The sequence below is a fragment of the Limanda limanda genome, chromosome 13 (genome assembly GCF_963576545.1).
Source record: "Limanda limanda chromosome 13, fLimLim1.1, whole genome shotgun sequence".
Taxonomy (NCBI): Eukaryota; Metazoa; Chordata; class Actinopteri; order Pleuronectiformes; family Pleuronectidae; genus Limanda; species Limanda limanda.
The window spans coordinates 20909300-20933251 of NC_083648.1; the positions used below are offsets into that span (position 1 = coordinate 20909300).

Genomic DNA, 23952 nt, shown 5'->3' on the forward strand with positions numbered 1-23952 from the left:
TTCGTTTGTATATATATCTGTGCGTTTCCCTGATCCTCTGCTTGTCTTTTTTTTTTTTTCCGTGTTCCCTCAAACGCTCACACTCATGCTCCCGTGCACTCACACAATCAAAGCCAGCCACCCTGCCGCTCTACTCAATTACACACCCAGGCTTTTATAAAGACACCCTCAAGTCCGGCCCCAGCGTCTCCCAAGGTCAACACTGCTTATTCCTCGTGGCATTTACCAGAGGGAGAGGATTACGCTGGAGTGTATGAACCAGGTATCAGCCGTACATTAACGAGTAGAAAGGACAGGTCCAGCTTCGGGAGGTTGAACTTTCCACGGCGCTCGAATTTTCTTGCTGTCTGACGCATGATTCTAGGAACTAAGTGGATGTGTTGTGCGTATGGTTTTGAAGATGTCAGGGGATTTCTGAAGCCCAGTGGAGACAGTATAACAGAGGGCGAAGTAGGCTACCGTTCAAATAGGAGTTGTTTTGTGGTTAAATGATGAGTGGAGAATGTGGGATAAACATCACGCTCCAGCCGCACTTTCCTTTGGGCCTCGTTATTGAATGGCGTACACACCTGCTCCAAATGCATTTGGACAGCACCGTGCTTTTTGATGTTTTTTCCTCCGCATTCTTTGGTGCAAGAAAAGCTTTAATTTTATTTTCATCCATATCAAATGGACTTTTTAAAGGTAGCGGCGCGTTTTGAACACTTAAGGTGACAAATATGTAGACACACAGTCGACAAAGTGATCATTTTTAGTATCTTGCTGCATATTTGAAGCCTGTATCCCAGAAATATCATTGGACTCTTGATATTTTATTTCCGCGTTTGCATTAATACTGGACTGCCGATTTCTCAGTGGGCTTATTTTTTTCATGAGAACATGTCAGATAGCGAGCAGATACATATTTCTTGCCAACTGATCCCTAAAATATGCAGAACACAAGGCAGGCAGATGTAAAAGAAAAGTGCTAAAGGGGACTTTCTATTACCATCTCATTCCACATCAACTCCTCGCCTGATTAAGCCGCTAATTATGGCTGTGCAGTGTGGAATACATGGTTGGCTAATTGTCTGAGAGTAAACAAGGGTGATAGGTACCGAATCACATCTCCAACTATCAGTTTCCTGTTACAAAGCTTCAGGGTAGACGCAGTAGATGAACTAATCCATAGGGAAATTAAGATGATGGCGACCGTCACAGCATCATATAGGTTTGTAATCGGGCCATACTGTTGTTGTAAAGACGGATTTGATATTCCATACCCTTCTAGTCATTTATTCAGACATGTTTTCCCATGTTTACTGAAGCTGAATAATTTACGGCTGCGTGCACTCCACAGCTGAATTCTCTCTGGGATAAAGTGAAATAGAGGCAAGAGCAACGGCAGGAAGTGTACCTAAAAATAAGATGACCATTTCATCCAATGCAATTTCTTTTGTATTCTATCTATTCTGAAAACTGGGTTATTTAGGAGGAAAACCTCTGTGGAATACTTTGACACTTGAAAATATTGATTATTCTTTATATAAGAAACTGGTGCAGTGCCACTTTTACAAACGACAGACAGACAGTCAGACATTTCTGGAGTTATTAGACAGATGAAATGCTCATAACATTCTCTGTTTTGTCTCTGTGAATTCTAATGATAAGAACGATGCTTCTTTTTCTCCGGAGCTACTTCAGAATTATTTCTTGTCATTGGTCAGTTCTACAATATACTTTCACTTTTGAAATGTTTGTGTACAGAGCTTTTTATAAACCCATCTATGGTCCAGGGTGAAGTTCACTTGAAAACGTTTCGTTCATCCCACCTGCTTTATCTTCAATGAAGCTGTTCAACATCCATGATCAACCAGATACTTCTTTTTTATAGTCAATGTTTTTCACAACATGAAACTGAATCTGCTTTAGAACTTCTAACATACGTGGTTTATTTAAGTTAAATTATTTACCTAGGAGCTGTTGTTTTTGTACATTGCATGTCTCTTATGTAATCCAAACAATCTTCTTCAGATATAGGTTCAAAATATTAAGCATTACAGCAACAAAACAAACATTGCGCTTTTTACCTTGAATACAACTTGCTGCCATGACGGAGATCAACTATATCGACATCTGTGAATGTTTTTGTCTGGTTGAATAAAAATGTGATTTCAACCTGCAGTCACTGACCATTGCTGTAGTTTGTCTGAGGAGTGATGTATTTTATTAATATTGAACATATCACGTGTCCAAATCGCACCAATCTCAACGAGGTACTTTCCTTTGCGAGATGTGTGTTCCACACACAGACAGACAGATGGTTGTAGAGTAATTTGGTAAATAAAAGGGTATAATATTTACAGGTTTTTTAACCTTTTTTCTTTATTGGTATTGAAATATCATTAAAAGCCACAATCATGGCATCCACTTGTACACAGGACATTCTCTATTCACGTCTTATTTACCCGAGCAAATTAAAACAACGGTATTGCCTTGTATCCAGAGGCTCGTAACTTGTGCTATCTGGAAACTTTTTTGTTTGTCTGCCTTTTGAATTGCTACAACTCAGCTCGGTGACATGTTCGCAGATGGAGACGCAGGTGCCACTTCCTGTTTTTATGTGGATTCCAAACAACCTTGGCTTGCCAATGGTGCCACATAAAAAAGTTGAGGGAGGCATCGCTCCCCCAGTGGTTTGATGGATGTAAAGATAGATGGGCTGACAGAGGACTACATAGGTAGCTCTGATAAGACCAGTGTAATGTTATGCACCAGGGAGATGAGACACAGAGAGAGTGGAGGAGAGATAGAGGGAGTATTTGGGAGAGGGCTTCATCATAAATATTACTAATTCATTTCCCCGGAGATCAACTGTAACGTAGAAAGTGTAAATGGGAGGAGATGGAGACAGAGAAATAGGAGGTGTGCACAGGGGAATGAGAATCTTCATGCGTGTGCTGTTCTGTGCTTAAGTGTAGACTTTTGTGTCCCAGAAAAAGAAAAAGATGGCGTTGCAAGGAAAGTTGTGGTAAAGTTGTCAGGGGAGTAAGACAAAGGGGAATAAGCAAAGAGGGAGTGGGTGAGAAGAGGAAATGAAGAAAGTGCGGGGGAAACCCCAGAGAGACGGAGGGGACAAGGAGACAAATGCACAAGAAATGGGGAGCGGAGGAGCAAATGAAACTGAGGCGGGATAATCGAGGTATTATGTCCTTTGGTGAGGAAAAGAAAAGAGGAGTGCACTCAACAAAGAGGGATGAGTGGGTGAGCTGAAGGAGTACTCACAGATTGGAATAACCTTGTGTGTGTGTGTGTGTGTTTTCATTTGTGGGGTGAGCTTCTTCTTCATCTGTTGGGATTTACCTGCATGTTTTGTGTCTTTTTCTGCACACTTGCACGATCAGTAGACGTGGAGCCGACACACAAACATGGACACACACTCCTGACTCCCACTCGCTCAGTGTGTACTCCTCACACACCCGGTACCCTCGTGTCCCTTATCGCACTCTCTCCCATCTGTTCCTGTTTTAAAACGGCCTCGGCGGACGATCATTTTTAGTCAGTGTGGCAGAAAGTGTCTGCGCTGAGAAATCCCACTTGTGAAAACCATCCACTTTCACAGTCCAACTCCAAAATACTGGAACCATTGTTAATGAACGTTTGTGTTTGCTGCCAAGAAATAATTTCCATTCCTGGGGTTAATCAGTTGCTTCACACTGTTCTTTAATAATGAATAATTTGTTATGCAATGTTAATGCGGAAAATGATGCTAATAGAGGAGTAAGTTGCCTGCTTTGTGTTCTCACAGTTCTTTTTATATAATAATGGCACACTTACACACCACAGAGAGTTTATATGTGGAACAAAATAGCCATCATCGCCGGAACAGCCACCAGCCCTGGGATCAGCCGACATCATTTTTCTGTCACTTCCTCTTTAGCAGCCGCATCGCATCCAATAAAATCCAATGCATATTGAAAATGGCTTGTGTCCTCTTCAATAGGGCATCGATAATGAATTTAGTTAAATGGCATGACTAATGTCCATTTGCAGACTAGTAATGAGCTCATCAGCGTTGAGGGACACGTGCATGGGGCCAACCCGGGCCAGTGCGGCCGCCCACGTCCCGGCGTCCTGTCCAACGCTCGCCACCCACGTGCCGAGGTCTCCCATTGTTTGGACTGGCACGATATCGGGACGTGAAGCCGGCGCTCTTTAGAATGCATGAAAGCGAGTCCCGGGGGCAAGTTCACTAAAGCGTGAAGGAGGGAGGAGGGAGACAACGGGATGGAGGGGACAGAGATGGGGGGGAAACAGAAAGAAAGGAGAGGAGTAAGGCTAATGGCTTTCTGGTGACAGTGATAATCAGGCTCGCTGAAAATCACTTCATCTCACACGGAGCTGGAGGGATGCTGGGAAATGGAACGGAGCAGGTTTTTCAGTGCTGTGTTTCATTGCCCTGATGCAGACAGATGCATGTCTGTTTATGTATGCAGGCGTAATGCACGCAACATGAAAGAGGACGAGTTAAGGGCTGGTATCTGGCTCATTATTGACAGCTCTGGCAGATTCTGTAGGTTTAAAAACATCCCTGGAGAATTTGCTTGCACATCATGTACAATACATACGAAAAATCTGTATCTGCAGCTAGCGCAGGAGCAGGAGATAGCGCTGAGGCATGAAAAGTATTTCCTGAAATGGCTCCCTCGTAACACAACGCACAATTAGGCCTGCTACATCACTGCCTTTGCCCTGGAGTCAAAAGTGGCACAGTGCAGAGCTCGGCTTGGTTCCTATCCTGCGTGGGTATGAATGCTGCTGCAGCCCACTAACTGTATTATTGTGTGTGTGTGTGTGTGTTGGTGTGTATTATGTCCAGCGGGTGCACCAGTGTTGGAGTAGCAGGGTCAGTCAGCCTCGTGGGCAGTGGCGCTTTGTCCTTCTCGCTGGCTCCCCCCTTGTTCCCGTGCACATACACATGCACAAACAAATGAGGCTTTACTCCGAGGTTAGCGCTACATCAAATTGGCTGCTCCTGGAGGAGTCCGCGGCCAGCGCTTCCCCTGATGAGCTTTTCTTCCACAATCCTGTGCAGCCAAAAGATCCTCTGAGGAGAGATTCATTGTGCAGTAATCACCCTATACAACACCGGGGTTTCAATATACCTATACGTGTGGGCAATCCAGCCGTACGGAAGCCCAAGAGGGTCTTAAACTTTCACACTCTGAGAATTTCCACTCTCCAAACTTGGAAATTTAAAACTTCATTAAATCGCCCAAACGGGCCCATTATCTCTCCCTGTTTCTTTTTCCTTTCCTGGTGTAAGCTCGGGCCTCGGTGGAAATTAGGTGAATCCATCACGCTCTCTCGGGCGTTGCCTGGGCCCCTTGCTTTTAGGGAACATACAGGAGAGGCAGGGAGAGCGGCTGCAAGAGTCCGTCTTGACAATTTTTGATTCTCTCACGTTACTTTTTCATCTCACCTGGCAGTCTGCCCCCTCACGCAGAATAATAGGCGCTAAAGCCTTTCTCCTCTTTGCCAAGCCATCAGTGAGCCACGGAGCACCGAGGAAGAAGAAGAAGTGATTTCCATGTTAATGGGAACCTTCCCAGGAGTGTCGAAACCTTTCTCTCCTTTCCTTCCCTCACTCCTTCCTCGCTTCCTCTCTGCTTTGTGCTCACCTACCTTCAGCGGCTGTCGTGCCCGAGCACTCAATCCCTCTCACCGTTGTCTTGCAGCGTTCCCTTTCACCTCTCAGCCTCTGTTTACTTCTCCTTTCTTCTCCCTCTCCTCTCTCTCTCGCTCTCTTACTCTCTGTCGAGCTTGATGAATGGAGTCGCTGGACTGTGAGCTGCACATCCTCGGCGGGGGGGGGGGGGGGGGGGGGGGGGGGTGGTGGGCCACCGCTGGCTGTCTAACATCGCTGTGTGTCTTCTTTCAGTTAGCCTGCCTCTCGTGTTGGTACCCACGAGTGCAAATCTCCAGCCCGTCAAAATGGATGCTTGGAAAGAAGTTAGACAGAAACACAAACACTTTGTGAGAGTCTTTTAAAAATCCCTTATACCCTGCCACTGAGGAGCTACACTGATGTGCACTTGGATGAGCATGAACATCGCCACCTAAACCCCTTTGAGGATCCCTGTGCAGTCGACTGAACAGGCTCCTGAGGTCTTCTCTGTCTCCTCCTGCCTCCGCCGCACTCTTGACCCTCTCCTCCTTTTCCTCTCAGACACAACTGGAAACGGGCCAGCATGTCATCTCACTCCAGATATTCTAAGTAGGTCCATCTACTATACAGTCTCTGTCAGAGAGGCGGCGGTGGGTATACTCCTCTGCTGAAGGGGTGCGAAATGAATTGCCTCAGCCCTGTACTCTCATTCCTTATACATAAAGGCTGGAAAGGCCAAACTGAGTGCTCCTCCGAAAATGTTCATAGCTCTTATAAATCATAAACACACCTTTCTATATTGGATAAACACATGATCATTTTTGCGAGCTGAGCGGGGGTGAGGTACATTTTTAGGGGGATGCAAATGTGCAGAGGGACCTAACAGGAATCTGAGGGTTACAGATAAGCAGGAGCTGCTCGGTGTAAGATGTGGAATATTTTCATGATTTGCACTGAGAACCAGAAAAGGAAAGAAGGGATAGGAGAGTAGAGATTGGATGGAGATATAGGGCCCATGCTCAAATTTTATAAACAAGCTGTTATCACATCTCCCAATGATTCATTATCGTACAGAGAGTAAAATGTCCTCTTGTTTCGAGTAATTATGTCCATCCATAATTCTTCTGTAAGTAGCGATTCTTTTTCCCCCTCCGACAACACTGTCGAAGCTGTGCACCTGCACTGTCATTGTTTTTCCAGCACTGTACAAAGTCTCCCGTGGGGTTTAGTACATTGTAACTGCTGCACTTGCAATTATGGGTTCAACTCTCACCAGGCTCATTTTGTCACAGCGCATGAATGCAAAGTACACTGATTTGCATAAAACACTCTAAAACTAGTTTACAGAAGTCATTTGTTACAGTTAAACTGCTTAAATATATTCACAATGCAAATGATATATTTATCAACATCTGCCACCTTTATGAGATGGTATTTTAAGATTTGTAAAGTCACAAGAGTTGGAATACAGTGTTGTGCAATAACCAGTTAGCTGCAGTCTGAAGACCCATCACAGCTACTGCAATGTACTGTAGTTACTGTTTCGCTTCTCTATTTTCATCTTCTCTTCTCCTCTCTATTCTTCTCTTCTTAAATATCACAAATAATTGTTAAAGACAAAGTTGGTAAAAAGCTTTTTATCTTATTTGTTTAAATCCTCTTCTTCACGTCCTGTTGTACGGTGGCGAGATGTCTCACACAAATGCAAACCCCACAAGACAACTGCAAAAGCCACAACCCTAATGCAAAAGCCACAACACAGATGCAAATGGCGTGTTCCATTTGTTCCATTTCCATTTGCATTTGCTGAAGCAGAGATTAAAGCCAGAAGTTAGCGAGCGAGTCATGGAAAAGTTGCCTGGTATCAGATGTCAATCAGTTCGCGTTCAGTGTTTTGGGGGCTGTTGAAAGGGGGGGGGTGCCTTGGTTGCACTTATTCAAAGAGTAGCCTGCTCATGCTAACTTTTCATGCTAAGATAATGTTTGCAATCACTGTAAATCATCGTGTACAAACAAGCCTGAGAAAAAAAATCTAATTTAGTTCTTGTTGGATTCTTTTTTCGGTTCTTCTCGTTCCAGTTTCTTCTTTCGGAACTCGCGGTGTTGTCTCAAATTGATGGGATTTTTTTTTTCTTTCATTCTCTCTCTCAACAAGAAGCGTTTTCTCATCTCAGTGAATCCATGTCCTGAAGTCTGCCGCCTGCCTTCAGGCTGGAACAACACCTTGTGTTAATTAAACCCAACCTCCGGATTCCCCCCCGCTCCGCACCAGCACATTTCGTGGGTAATATTGAGCATTTGATTCCCTAAAAGACTTTGACTAATTTCCTCTGGCTCTAATGCTCTGTTGTAGTTGCAAAAGAGAAATAATGATTGTGGTGATAACCTAAACAATTAGGTAATAGGCAATAATTTCCAATAATTGTTATTCCCTAATTAAGTTTTACGTCTCCAGAGCGCAAATCAGAGATGGAGGAAATGAAATGAAGGGAGAAAGTAATTAAAATGGAGGTGGCTTATACCAGCGCGCTTTCTATCTTTTTATTTTCCCTTTCCCTCTGTTTCTCTTGCTCTGTATTAATATTTCATCTAAAGTTCAATGCTTTCTGCTTCACTAGACAGTAAAATCACTGCTGGAGACATTGCTCTCATTCACATATCTCTCTCTCTCTCTTCTTCCATCCCCTCTCTTTTCTGTTGTCACACTCTGCCCTTCTTCGTTCTCCCATTTCCTTTCCTTCCCTTGACCTCTCCTAGTGCATTTCTGTCTCGCAATTCTCGCAGGTGCACGAATATCCACATGCGAGTCCAGCTGGTTTTTAGCCAGCCGTAAACTCTCCTTTCCCTTCTCTTAGTCCTACCAGTCGACCATCCAGCCAACCAGCCTGTGTCGTGGTATTTTAAGCTGCTTTCTGACATGCACTGGACTCCAGATAATCTCCAGACACTCTGAAGGGCTGGATGTGAGAACGCAAATGTCACAGTGAGAGCCTTCAGAGCTTTTCTGACAAGCCCTTTAATATAAACTACAGAGAATGTCTGAAGGAGCTGTTGTGTGAACACAGCAGGAGATCCTCCGCAGGATTCACCACTAGCGAGTGGGTGATTCTAACACGCGGCTGATGTAAAAAACTAAAAAGAATACCAATATCTCTGGATGAAAGAGCAGAGTCATACATGTAGAAAACACAAGACATAACTGACGAGATATTTTTTGGTGATAAGAGCTGACGCTGGTGTCAATGTGCTGAAACAAGGACACGTGATCTCCGCCGCTGCAGGATTCATCCGTTACATCCTTCCTCCTCCTGCTGCACCAGCGCTTACTGGAGAGATCCAGACCCAATTGTGCAGACATTCTCTGGAGTTCATGTCAGAAAATGGCATTTATAACCTTACAGCTGAATTTCATTTAAAAGGGATATAATTTGAGACTTTGTCGCTGCAGAAAGCTCCATGACATTTGTTACTCATAGATACATCAGCTTTACCTTATCCTGCCCTGGTTCAGGATTGACACGTGGTCGAGGAGTCAACATTGTTTAGCACTGTTTCCACTTAGGCACCTGGGTGCGCCCACGCCAGTATGCAAGCACAGGCATTCATACACTAATGGACTAATGGATGCACACACACACATGCACTCAATCACACCCCACCTTTTCCTCCTACTTCATATGGCATTAGAGCGGAGCTCAGTAATGGCTAATGGCCGACCTCTCTCTGCACATGGCAAGTTAAGCAGTAACATGCACTGTTTTATGCTGCATGGCCCGGAGCCGGAGAAGGAAAATTTCGACACTGTTTAATTGTTAACCCCATTAGTGCTGAGACACAAGGTGTCACTCTCGCTTCCACTCTAGCCGCCTGGAGTTTAATTGAACCCTGTTGAGTCTTGGGAAGAATAAAGATTTTTTTGCCTACAACAGCAGCTTTGCATTCCTCTCCCGGTCGCTGCCTCAGCTATCACTCCCCCTCTCTGTCTCTGACACTCGTGATCACGCTCTCCACGCCTTGATCCTCCCTTCCCGTCTCTCCGGCCCTCTCCGTTAAGCCCTCTCGAGAGCGAGTGCCTGTGTGATGGACTTCCCTAAACGGATGCAGATTTTATTCAGGCTATTTTCAAAACCAGTGCGTGCGCTTTAGCCAGCTAGACATTTTTTTAATGACTCCCCTAACTCTATGCCTTCCAACACCACCAGCATCACAAGGAACTCACCGCCTCTGCTTCATCAGATAGGATGTGTCACATGCTCCTTTTCCCCCCCACTCAATCCTCTCCTCCTCTCCTCTCTGAGTGATTTTACAACACAGGCCCCCGGTCCACACTTAAAGTGATTCTCTGCTGGTTCTTCACCCTCTGCACTTCTGTCTTTGCACCTTTCAGCTCACATCTGAAAAACTCTTTTCAAACTAAAATGTTGTAGTGAGTTTTAATCCCCATCCACACTCACACATCTCATAACACATATCAAGTAACTGCTCATGAACCTGCCGGTGTAAACAGGAATGCTAGAAGAATAACTTGTTTGTAGGCATGAAAGCCAATGAACTTCAAGTTAAATGCTGAATTTAACAGCCTAACAGCTGTTTGAAAAGATAACAGGGTCAGCAACGCTTGTAATTGATTATCCATTTTGCGTTCTACACTCGTAGCCAAATCTAATGGCATTTGTTTTTTACTTAACGTCTTTGTTTCAGCAAACCTAGACAAAAACACTCAAGCTTTCAGATTAAAACAGGAAGGCATTTCCAAACTTCTCTGTTTTAGCGGCTCTAAAACTCCAGGTTGTGTGGACAAGAGGAGTATCCATAGCAACGTTGAAAGTAGTATTAGTGGTATGGACGTAGTATGTTCACAGTCACCGCCTCCTAGATCTGTCCGAGTCCTCCTCCCTCCCTCCATCCAGCAGTCTGTCATCAAAATGCTTTTTCTACACTTTTAAACCTGCGTTAAAGTACACCCTTCCTAATTAACTCCCAGCAACCGTCCTTTCACTTCATTTCCAACTAATCCCCCCTGCCAACATGGCCCCATTCATCTGATCACAATAGTCCCTGACGAATTGCCACTGAACTTATTTGTCATGGGGAATCAGAACAGGCTGATATGGATGAAGTGAAAAAGACATGAAGAGGGTCTTTCTTGTCTTTGAAGTATCGCCCAAACACAGCTCAGGAGGGCTTTCTATCTTCTCTCCCTGGCACAATTATGGCCAGCCCAGTGGGGAGCACCTATATTAGTGAGACATGAAGCATTGAACCAGTGTGCACATGCTGTTTCCTCGCAGCCTGCTCTAATGGCTTTACCTGTGAGAACAAAGGCAGAGGACAGATCCTAGCTGCTCTATTTTTGTCCGATGTGTGATTTTGATCAGGGACCCGTGCTGCTTTTCAAGCTTCTCTATGTGCTGAACGAGCCGGGAATCTCTGCCTGACACTCTCCTTTTCACCTCTGCCTCTTCCCCCCCCATCACCTCCCCTCCTCCGTGCTGGACCCTCCTCTTTTTGTTTCCCCCACCAGTCCATCACAGGTTGAAACGATGTATGACTTGTGTTGCCAGCTGCTCTCCTGAGTGAGCGGAAAAGCTGATAATGACATAGGTCTTGTCTACTCTGCCACCATCACACCCCCTTTGTCACAGTCCTCGTGAGTGCTTCCTGTGTGTGACAAGAGTGTATTAGAGAGAGAGGCTGGAGCATTTCACTCTACCTCTATGTGTGTGTGTGTGCGTGTGTGTGTGTGTGTGTGTGTGTGAGCCCATGTCAGGGAGCTGTTGCGGCAGTGTAGTTGTGCGTTGTCCTGCGTCACCGCACAATAGCTCGGATCGATAGAAACCACAGTCTCTGACTTGTAAATAACTTTCCTAATTTGCTGTCTAATTAGCAACAGGCCTGTTTATGTTCGAGTTGCCTTCGTCTCAGCCTTCTGCTGCGATGTCAGTCCCAGATGGTCGGCATGGTAGTCACATAAACTGGCATTTAGCATTGATTAATTGGCACACAGTGTCCTTTTCAGTGGGCAGACCCCTGCGGTACCACGTGGGCGTTGGCATACTCTGTCGGCAGCAGAATATATCCACTTCGAGAGTTGTTATATGACACACAACATAGCTTTATCACGTTATATGGGCCCAATAATGTATTCTTAAAGCAGGTGTTACAACACCTTCTTAACCATGGGTGTTATTAGGCTGCTATAACATCCTGCACTTTTCTATGTATGCGTTCTACCTGATCCGCAGGGATTTTCCTCCAGGTAGAAGAGCATCAGTGAGGTCAGACACTGATGTTTTTTTTGATAACACCCGGCTCCCAGTCTGTGCTCTTATTCATCCCCAAGGTGTTGGAAGGGGTTGAGGTCATGACTCTGTGCAGATCCGTCGAGTTCTTCTTCACCAAAGTGGGAAATCCATTACTCTACACTCTCGGGACCTGTTAAAACAGGAAATGGCCCTCACCTAACCAATAACTTGGAAGCACAATATAGTCCACGTTGGTATTACACAAAGACTTTCCTTCATTGGAACAAAGGAGCAAAATCAGCCAAAAGTATGTGGACATTACTAACAAAATGTCTATTTGTTAAAAAAAAATATTCTTAGCTGTTTTTACACAACGTACTTAAAACGGAGTAATTTAAAAATCTTTCAATGATGTGTGGCTTTGCTCAAAGCTATAGAGCTAACTGTATAGGCATGACTTAAATGTGCACATTACTCAATCAGTAGTTGTGTGCGTGTGAATATTGCAAACATAATTGGCCCCTTTATAGCCCCTGATTAATAACATTCCTACATCTGCCAACGACAGATAATAATTTGTTCCCTTCTAATACCTTCAAAGCAACTTTAGAAAGATAATCATGACACAACCCTGTCTCTTAGGAAATATGTACGTATTTGTTCTGCTAGTTATGTTAAAGTTGAGGCATACTGTATGTGTTTGCTCCATTTATATTCCACAAAGTTGTGCAGGACTGTGATGCCAGAGACCAGGGTTCACACTCTTGAGTCTTGAGAGTGGTTTGATTTAGGAAACATCAGCACCGTGGTCAAGGATAGGGAGAGATTATATTCATGGTAAAATGTTAATGTCTGATCATTGTAGACTCTTAAATATTTAACCAAGTCCATGATCTTACTCTAACCTTGACCATGAGATGTGGATGCCTAAAACTCATCATAAATATTTTATCATGGTTATATTTGCCACAAGGAGATATTGTATTGCAGGAGTGGATATTGTAGGACAATTTGTAGGACAGGCATTTCCCAACACAACAAGTCACATCTTGCCCAAGGAGATTTGGAGAAGACAGGGATCAAACCACTGATTCTCTAGAGCCTCAGCCAAACATTTTTGACTACACATGTACGATACATTTATAAACTGTTTAATAACTTAGAGCTACTGATCTATTACATAATATATCCAAGATATACTAATGGCAACATGTATACATGCAGTACGCAACGCACCTTTAAAAAAAATCCTTGTACAAGTTGACAGTACTGTCTTCAATCTGAACCATTGACATTCTGGTTTGTGAATGCCCCCCTTATACCCCCCACCCCCACACAGCCGCCCAATATGTGTCATACGTCACTTGGGCTTAACCAGCCTTAATCCTCAACCACTAAACCCTGTGTTTAAGTTGTAGCAATTTTCTATGCGTAGCATTTTGGGATGGTTTTGGGACAATTATGATAAAATGTAACCTGAGCACCACTGTGTTTCTCTCGTATTTGCCGTTGCATCTATTATGAAAATGTAATTTCTATGAGTCAGACTTGCATGAAGAGTTGCCTTCAAGCTTGAAATCATTTGCTCGTCATTGGGTTCATTAGGATGAAGAATACCGTTCGGTGTTTGTTATAACTCACAGAAACGTATTTACGTTTTTAATGTAAAAATGTGTGCAAATTCAACGTTGTGTGATTAGGAGGGGGTCATGAGTAATGAGCAATAACAACATTCATTCTGGTCGGAAGAGAGTGATGAACAAAGAGAAATGCATTCCTCTTTATGAATAACAGCGCTCTGAGAGTTCATTTGATATCACACTATTCGTAAGCACGTTTTAGAGGTGGCACTGATACTGTTTTACCTTAAGGTGACCTTCAATCACTTTTTTAATTTAGTATATAAGGTGAAACCAGTCATTATATTACACATTATGCAGTAGGAAACCTGCCTTGATGGAGCACCTTGAGTAAACTGCCGGAGGAGGCAGTTGTTCACCAGGAGGTAAATGAAGTAAAGTAAGAAAAAAAGGAAGTGGGTAAAGAGCAGCACGGAGAGCAGCATATGCTACTGGAGCTAATTCATGGCCCTTTAGAGTCATGAGGCCAGCAGTGAGCTGAGTGCTGTGATTGTTACTGCTTGTAATGGTGTGGTGCAAGCTAGCAGCTCACAACTTATTTAACGATGGAAAACTTATTTCATTTTAATATCACTGGTGACATTGTGTCATTTAAACCCTATAATGTAATCTATATTAATGAGGTACTGCACTTTTAAAAGTTTGTACATTTTATGACTATTCTTTCCTGAAATACAGTAATACTGCTTTTAATATCACATTCATACCAAATTCAAATTTACATGTAAGGGTTGAACATGGCTCATAACCCCACCTAGTGTTTCAAACCATCTTGGACCTTTCAGGGGTCAATGCTTTCGTATAGAGTCGACCATAAGGGATGTCTTCATGTCATGATACACACATTTTATCAGTTAACTGCCTTAATCAAAGGTGGGCCGCAAAAACCAAAGGCTAGTGAGTGGGAATCTGAAAAGATGCGTTTGTCTTCATGTCTTCTTGTCATATACGGCCGCTTCGGAGAATGTCCGGAGACTATCAGGAGTTCAGTGCATGTCTGATGCATATCAGAAGAAATCTCAGCCACTACTCCAGCAGCCAGAGAATGAGAGCACTAACACACAAATAATCAGATGGTTAGATTTGTGGAGTATTTTACAGGAGATAATTCCACAGCACAGCAATTGGCAAACACTAAATTGTGTAAATGAAGAGATCATAGCTGGTAAAATCATTGAACTGTAAAAGTCTGTTTGTTGAAAAATATGTAGACGTATCTGATTCACTGGGGTTTCATGTTGATCAAGAAAGAATTTTGTTCTAATCTCTTCAAATCCATCTTGGCTGTTCTGTTTTTAGAGTTGTCCTTGCAATTATTACCACAGCAATAACATGTTGTCTCATCAGTGGATAACTTCTGTTTGCCAGCTTAGAGAGAAATTATAAATGAGTTATTTTTTACTAATGTGGGGAACATTATATTTCCCTCTTTTTTTCATGTTCTCTTTGAAACACCATGAAATAGCTCATCCCCCACATGGATATCTTCATTATGAGGAGGATGCCTTCAATAGTTAGCGCCTGCAGAAAAGTGTTCTCGTCCTATATTGACAATGTCAATAGCTGGAAGAAAACAGAATAGTTGTATAACATGGTTTGTACTATGTTTACCCCTTTATGCATCAAGCATAAAATCCAGTTCTATGGCAGAAGCCAGGTTGAGAAGCTTTGTCAGCATCTGACTTAGATCTGGACAACCCTGTTCGAATCCCTTCTCTAATAATACATAACCCATCATTCCCTGACCTCATATAGAAGTATAATCAGGGGTCTAGCCCCTCTACCACTGAGAAAACCGAAGCATCTGTGTTATTTCTGTCAACTTTCAGGGAGTTCAACAGCCTGTGGGTGTTTACTCTTTAGATTTAAACTCGTATATATAAAGCAGTTCAGTGTTTCTCAAACAGGGTGGAATATTTTGAAGTCTGTTTTTGGTGTCTGGAGGGGTGGAGGGTTATTATTAGGGGACTTGAGCTCATGAAATCAGTATTTCCAAAATCCTAACCACTGGTTTTAAAAGAGACGGATTATGCTTTCTCTATATTTTCTGTTATTTCTGTTATCTTCGAGTGTTATATAGGTTTTTTGTGAAGGTAAAAGGTTACAAAGGTAAAAAGTCTTCTACGCTGTACAACCCAAAATACATCCACACGCCGCTTCTCAGATGCTTTGCTGTCATGATTCCCTGCAGCTTCTCTTGCTCGCATTCTCCCCTTTCGAAGATAAACAACATAAAATATCTAACTTCACTGGTCAGTTGGTGAAGCTGATGAATTTCAAATAAAAGTGCAGGTTCTAATGCCTAGCAGCTAGTCGAGCACCAGGCCAGATAAAGCGGGAGCGGCAGATAAGGTCTCCTTCACAGACTGGAAGCAATTGACCAATGACATTGCAGGGGACCTGCTCAATCAGAACAGACTGGGCTGCAGCAATGGACAGTTTGAGAAAAGGGATGTGTTTTCTGAAAATTAGAAAATGTAAACCTTTTCAAATAGTAACACAAATTAAATAACCCTTGAGCCAAATAGTAACATAAACATGTCTCCTGCTTAAACTTAACTGAAACCTGAGGCCATATGTTGTCTTGCCAATCGTAGCGCCAGAATAAACTGATCAGTTGGAAATGTTTTAAAGCGGTGACAACAAAACCGTTTTGTTGTATTTAGGTTAGAAGACTTGCTGGAAGAGAGGAGCCCCTGTGTCTTTTCATAAAAGTTAGTATTTACTCCTGGGGAAGCCTCTCGCTACAGATATCAGATACAGATATCAGCAGACTAAAAAAGACCACAATCAAACAACATGACTGATAACTTTGGTTGCCTGTGCGACTTTGATGTGTGAACTGTTATAACGGATCCGCAAAGAGAAATAACCTCACATTTAGTCTCGCTGTGATGTTGTCAGATTTACAAAATTCATCGGGCTGTGTGCTCGCTCAGATACTGTCTGGTTGAAGTGCTGGCTATCTTTTATTCTGTCAGCCCCAATGTGCTTGTTCGATGTTGTTCTCCCTCACATTTACCGGTCTATCTGATTCCTGTAGCTTTAGCCTAGCAGATAACAGCTCTGTTTGAATGAGGCTGTCTGTTGTGAGTGCATGTGTGTGTGTGTGTGTGTGTTTGTGTGTGTGTGTGTGTGTGTGTGTGTGTGTGTGTGTGGGTGTGTGTGTGTGTGTGTGTGTGTGTGTGTGAGCAGTGATATCTTACCTTTTCCCTCACTCAATTTCTATCTTTCCTATCATACTTAGTCTTGTCAGTGCTGCCGGTGGCCGCTCTCTGCGGTGTGTGTGTGTTCGGAAAAAATAAATATGTGGAGTTTGCTGTTGCACCATGTTGCGTGTGGTACTTTTCATCATCAGGTGCATCAGGTGAATCCTAGGAGAAATGCTCAATATGTGCCTTAAGTACAAACTGCAAAACGATTTATAATGTGCCTCTTTAATGGCGGTGGGAATAAAAGTAAAAGCAACATGTTCAACCATGATGGCAGCACACATGAAAGGGTGTGTTATCTGGAGTTATACTATAGGGATGGGCGCCTGCAGGGACTTAAAAAAATAAAGTTGATGTTTGTGATGAGTAGTTAGCTCACATCATCAAGTTCAAATATTTGAAGGAAGAAGAAAGAGCTTCTCATACTCTAATCTTTGCTTTCAGTAGAGTTACTTGTAACGACAGGTTTTTCTGGCCCTATCTTACCTGTCTTTTAATAGCTGTGCACTCACACACAGGCTTTCTCCTCTTTTATCTCTCTCTCTGTCCTTCATCCTCTCAGTTCTGTTAAATTAAAGGCTCCTTATCTGAATGAATTATTGTAAATATTGGCTTTGCCCCATGGGGAACAGCTATTTAAAAACTGTTCAAAAGGCAAAATTAAACGTTTAACTTCACAATGAATGAGTCATGGAGGCTTCTTCCCTAACGTGTGCTGTCGTTTGTCTCTCCCAGGTATGTGGTCCTTCTCCGTTTCTGAGCTCGCCATCCCTGGCGCTGAGATAGGCCGTATATCAGCCAGTGATGCCGACCTCGGCGAGAATGCCAAGCTGGAGTATACCATCCTGGAGGGGGAGACCGGGGACACGTTCAACATCACCGGAGTGAACCAAGAGGCTGTCATCATGCTCAACAAGGTAAAGGAAGGGATGACAGAGGCGGAGGGATTGACAGAGTGGAAAGGAGGGGCGGGAAGAGGAGGAGGACGATGAGGACAGGGTCATCTGGATGTCATGAGAGATAATGGCAGAGAAGGAGAGGAAGACAGACAGGGGGAGGGAGGGAGGGGTGATGGAGCATAAACAGAAAGGTGTGGGTGGGTGAAGGGGAGAAGGGCAGGGCAGAGAGGATGGAGAGAACACATGATGAGGGGGGAGGAGATGACAGGTAATGTGGGCAGATGTTTTTGAAAGGGGTTCTGTTCCGATGAGTCGAAGCAGATCTAATGTTGCTTCAGCCCATTAAACTAGAATTACCTGGAAACGTATGAGACTTTACATGACTCATCTCTCCGCAGCCTTTCCTCTGAGATTTTTAATACACATGATCTGTACTAATCTTATCGTTCCTCCTTGTCTGACTCAAATCAGATGAGACTGTTTTTATCGGTTTCTGACAAGTGAATTTCCTGCTTGATTCACCCGCTGTAAACCAGCCTCCTTCTTTCTTTTTTATCATCTTTTTCCATCTGTTTACAGCCAACAGAACGAAACAGCCATTCACAACTCAAGTCAAAGCATGACACACGCACGTGCACATGTTTGCGGCAACTGAGTTGAGTCTAATTTGCAGCAAAAAGCAAGAAATGTGACCACCGTTGAGCTGTTTTGGCTGCTGCCTTTCTGTAAGGATTTCCTATGCAGTGCACTTGCATGCACTGAAAGATCAATGAGGCTCTGCCATTCCATTCAGAGTTCAGCTGGTTAATAGTTCCCTTCAGTGTAATACTACATGAATTCAATTTGAAACGGCAATTCCCTAAGTGGCCTGTCACCCGGAATAACCACGTTCTTGTGTGTTGCAACGTGGGGGCGACGAGCGCTGACACCTGCTCATTACTGCCGTGACTTGTTGAAGTACATACATGTCTGTCTCAGGCCTCACATGCACTCACATGTAATGTAGGCTTAATGAGGAGAAGGGCCATGTATGGGAGGCATGTAAATGGACTGTAAATGTATATGCACAGTGGAGCATTGGCTTTAGTTTAACCCGCAGTCAAAGCTCAAGTATATTACATTTCAAAAGGTATACGAGAAACAGACAACAGCAAAACGCGGAATGTGGACCAGGAAAATCTTTATTATTTGATTTAACGGTGAGTTATAAGTTGTCCAACATCTGACAAAGTGATTCATAATCTCTGCACATATTTTATCCTTACAATTATGAGATGGACTCAGTCATCAATTAGCCTTGATAACATTACAATTGTACAGTAGCATTTATTGCCCAAATTTCTTAAATGAGCCATATTGTGCTTTGCCAGTTCTTCCTTCCTCTGGTGTGTCTCACCCTAATGCAGATATTTTACAAAGGAAACTTAAATCTCCGGGTTTGAGCCTCTCCTCCACATGAAAACCATGTTTTAATTCGTTGAAACAGAGATTTTTACAGTTGCCTTCCAAGAAGAAGTATATGTGAACTCCAGCGTTTGGGAAGTGGTCATGTTACAACTTATTTAATGCTGCCCACTTTCGCTTTGTTTAATTAGTATGCACCAGAAACAACAACAGCAATGGCAGCTATATACTAATTACAAGTTAGCAACTAAATATAGCATCACTGGACCACATTACCATAGTTTACAGGCGTCTTCCTCGTCCAATATGCATTGGACTATAGAGTTCTTCTCTGTTATTTGCTCCTTCATTGATGTAGGTTTTATAAAAGCTACTGGCCAATCAGAATAGACATGGCAATCAGACAGTGGGTGGAAACAGGAGCTGCAGCATTGGAAAGGTTGAGGAAAGTGATTCACTTTCTAAGAAAACCTTTTAAGTAATAACACAAATCAAAATGATGAACCCCGATTAGCAGAAAATGTCTCTTTTGAAATAACTTAAAATTGGAATGAATCATGTCGAAAAAACTTTGTGAAAACTCAGCGAGAGTATTTCAGGAGTTTCTGAAATGTTGCCATTTTCGAGAATCATTTTTTTCATAGAATCGGGACAATTTGCACAAAAATCTGTCAAAACATATTCCTATTTGTATTCATAAGAGTATTATGGGTGTTCTCGTCAGTGTAGTCATACATAGTGGTGGGTGCATGCAGTGTGTGTGTATGTGTGAATACATCACTGTGTCAGTTCTCATCCTCGGGTTGGTAGGATTCGTTAAAAACAATCCGCACCTGGAGGTGGTGTGTCTGTGTGTGTGTGTGTGTGTGTGTTGAGCAGGATTTCCAAGCCTGGTATGAGTTTCTTTGAAGAGCAGCAGAGAGGCAGGGATACAGTAAGAGATGCAAGAGGAAGGAAATTCAAGGTGAGGAAGACGGGAAAGAGTCGGGATGAAGGAGAAGAGAGAAGATGGGAGAGTGTTAAAATGAGGTCCTGAGAGGCAGCGACAGCAGACAGTGCAGCATAACGAGGGAGTTACAGTGTGAAGGAACCAGAGAGAGACATTAAGACGGAGGAGGGGAGTTGCAGAGGCAGCAAGTGCCGCAAAACCAGTGACAGCCAAAAAGAAAAAATTAGCACAGGAGGAGACTGAGCTGCACCGGGAGGTAGAAATATTTACCCAGAGAGACATGCGGGTACAATGAAATGTGATATAATAAAGAAAAAGAAACTTGGAGATGGTGAGGGCGGCAACAAGTGGAGTGAAGAAGAGGGAGCAGTGAAGGCAGTGAGAAAGCGGAGCTGCCGCTGAGTGTAAAGAGAGAATCGATCCGTTCAACACGTGCTGGGCGAATCCGGACGGAAAGCTACATGTAAACAATGTAATGTAAACACCCCCGCTCTGTGGTTTGAGCCACACAATACAAAAATTGCAATTAGTATTTCAGCGTGGCTCACTTCATGCTGTTTAGGTTTGCATTAATCCCTCAACAAAAGCCCCAAGACACACATAGAGATAGATTAAACTATAGTTTGCTGCTATATGTGAAATATCAAATATGACTGGAGACAGGATACATGTGGGTTCATTCTGAATGCTTCTCAGGAAAGTGTAAAATGTATTGAATATTCTCAATCACTGTCAAAGGTAATAGCTGAGATTGTTTACTTTACATTAGGTTTCTTTACTTATTTCCCACTATCCAGTTGAATACAAGTGATGCAAACCTGCTTGTTTGGAATGGGATGTTCTCTTTGCCTGTGGTGCTAAGGAGCCTCTTCAGATTCACACTGGACATTGTGTGCAGAGCTGTTTTCATCCTGGTTTATCAGTTGTGAAGATTTCGTAGTCAATGTTTTTTTATAGAATGATACTGAAACAGCTTTATTATTGTTATTGTGTATGGTTTAAATATACCTGTAGGTTTTAAAGATTTATTAAACTCTCCTTATCTTTTCATACTTAGCATGCCGTGTACTACAGAGGTCTGTTGACTCATCAACACAATCTTCAGACCCAAGTTGACAACCTTTCAACATAAAAGCTCTTTAATTCCACTCAGAATAAAGCATGACAGCCACAAAACAAACTTTGGGATTTTACTTTGAAGAACAGTAAGCGATTCTGTGAATGTAGTTGACATGATGGAGGGCAGCTCCCTTTGCTGGACAGTCCATCTGTGCCTGTGTGTAAATCTGATATGGTGAAATAAAAAATATAATGATCTGGTCATGAGTTTGACCAACCATTTGACCTAATTGCCAACCACTGCTGTAGTTGGTCAGAGGACGTAGAAAAAGACATGTTCAAGGTACACCGCCCCTCCCCTGCTGATTGCTACAGAGTGCTGGACGCCTATGTATTTGAGTTTCATTAATCTTAAATGTATCACATGTCCAAATCTCAAAAAAATTCTTCACTGCACTTTCTCGGGTGTGTGTAGCAGATACGATTTGCGAGAAATGAGATGCACATACAGACAAACACATGTTGTTGGAATTAGTTGGTAGGTGATGCAATTTGTCTTTTTGTCATTGGCTTAAAACGGAACTAATATTCTTTATTGTGCTTACTTTATAAATCTAAGTCAATACAGTTTCCTGAGTTCATACTTAGTAAATAGTTATCCGCTTAAGTCAGACTTACCTGTTTCAGGTATACTTCTAAAGTTCATATCACTTGCAACTTTAAGTTAAAAATCTTGACAAAATTAAGTTATTATTATTAGTAGATATAACGTATGAGTTAAGTTTACTTTTAAGTCAATCTGTTTTCTCTGTTTTTTAAGTAAGTTCAACTGGGATTTTCAAACACAAAAATTCAGTGGTCGAAATGGATGTAGCCTTTCAGGGAAACTATGATTCGTTAGAGAGGTGCAACAACACTCATAGAAAGCATCAAATACACAAAGCTATCTCCTGCTTATAATTCACCAAAAATTCATTAACCCTAACCCGTGCATTTAATTTAATTTTATATTGTTTGGGCTGTTGCCATGTGTGCATATGTTCGGGTTGCGACCTTATTGACTCACATGCCCTGGTGTCCATTTTCCAGAGTCAGACTGCTTTCTATAGCTGTGAAGATTTTTAACAGGGGAGCATGATGATCTGTGCGGCCCCAGAGAGGGAGAAGGATTTCCAAGTGGAACAATTTGTGTTGCCACAGAGCTGGCCTTGACCCTGCTGGTCATCTCGATGCTGTGGGCTGAATCTCTTTAACCGCTGATCTGAGATGCTCTGTCTCTCTCCTCCCTCCCTCTCTCACTCACAGACACACACACACACACACACACACACACACACACACACACACACACACACACACACACACACACACACACACACACACACACAGAATGGAGACACACACCTACGAAGGTAAGCAGCAATAAACCACATAGAGAGATATACAGAGCCAGACATCAATATTACACACTTGACCTTGCAGCTCCCTGTGTTTAAACTGTGTGGAAAGAGGGGAAACAGCTGCGGCGGTGCTCGACGTCTTCACCTCAGACGACGTGTCAGCTGGGAGGCGGGTGGGAGACTTCATGAGCTTGGGGGAAGAGGAGGGGGGAGTTAATAGCAGATTATGGGTATATAGAGCCAAGAGAGGGAGCTGGAGGGAAGGAGTTTGAAGATGAAGTTAAAGGAGACTGAGAGAGAATGCGTGATGACAAAATGGAGCCAGGAGGAGGAGGAAGGCGCACATGAGGGAACGAGACAGATGAAGACGAGGAAGAGTGAGGATGATGATGTGCTGATGGGTGGGAGGGAGGAAGAGCATGAAGCCCCCGAAAGGCGAGAGGTTAGGCGGGGACATGCTGGGAGAAAGCTGGGTCATTAAAAGCCTGCAAGACTGTGTGAAGCTGCCTGCTGCTTATCACTGCTTATTTACAGTCAGTCCCACAGAGACCCCCAGCAATAAAGAGATTTCCCTCCTTCCCACGTTCTCCCATCCACTATCACCCCCCCTCCCTAATTCCCTCCGTCCCTCACCCCTTCACATCATCTGCTGCTGTCTCTCTGCATTTCATTACTCTCTCCCTCTCTCTCTCTGATCTCCCCACCCATGTCCAAATATGCAGGGTGAGACACACAAACACAAGCACGAGTACACAAACACACACGCGCGTGCAAGCTCCCTATCTCACATTGGCTCCCCGGCCTCGTCCTCGCTCTGTTTTGTGTCTTGAGGCCATGTCAGACAGTGTGTGTTGTCTGCGGCTCTGACTCAGCTTAGGTCTGCCTCATTCACATTCACACACGGAAAGACACATGAGAAGACACACACATGTATACACACAAAATCAGCCCCATGTTGACACACAAATGGACTATTCATCCATTCATTTGAAATGAATGTCTTCTTTCTCGTTTGTTCTCTCTTTAATTCTATTCCTTTTGTTCCCTGGCCATTTAGACCTGCACCACTCCACTTATTTTCTTATAACATGTGGCCGTTAATGATTGTACATATTGCTGCTAATAGATTTTTGATACAGCATGTGAACAAGGCCACAGTGTAAGTAGCAGGTAATTGAGTAAATGGCATAACACTCTCCTTCTTGACATTGCTCTGCAGCAGTGCCCCCTAATGGCCACGGGGTAACACCGTAAGCCAGTTGGAGCGTTCACTGGTGGCTGCTAGTTAAGGTTTCATTGATATCAATCAACCAATCAAAACCTAATCAGCCACTACAATGAGGAGCAATTAGAAGACAGAGAAGATGTAGTCCTCAGCTGGTGGACATAGATACTTTACATGTTAATCACACACGTGATGATTGAATATGTGTTTTGATTGTTTGAGCTTTTATAACAAATGGGGCAGCAAAAAGAAAGTTTAAAAGCAAACCAGGA

The 23952-nt window shown here is 43.2% G+C and overlaps 1 protein-coding gene across 1 annotated transcript in view; it reads left to right on the forward strand.

Moving 5' to 3' along the window:
• The window catches only part of LOC133017555 (uncharacterized), a 91852-nt gene that overhangs the window by 39902 nt on the left and 27998 nt on the right, over positions 1-23952 (forward strand). The window contains exon 5 of the mRNA XM_061083663.1: positions 17480-17661. Coding sequence (XP_060939646.1) covers positions 17480-17661 — 182 coding nt within the window. The remainder of the gene's footprint in view (positions 1-17479; positions 17662-23952) is intronic.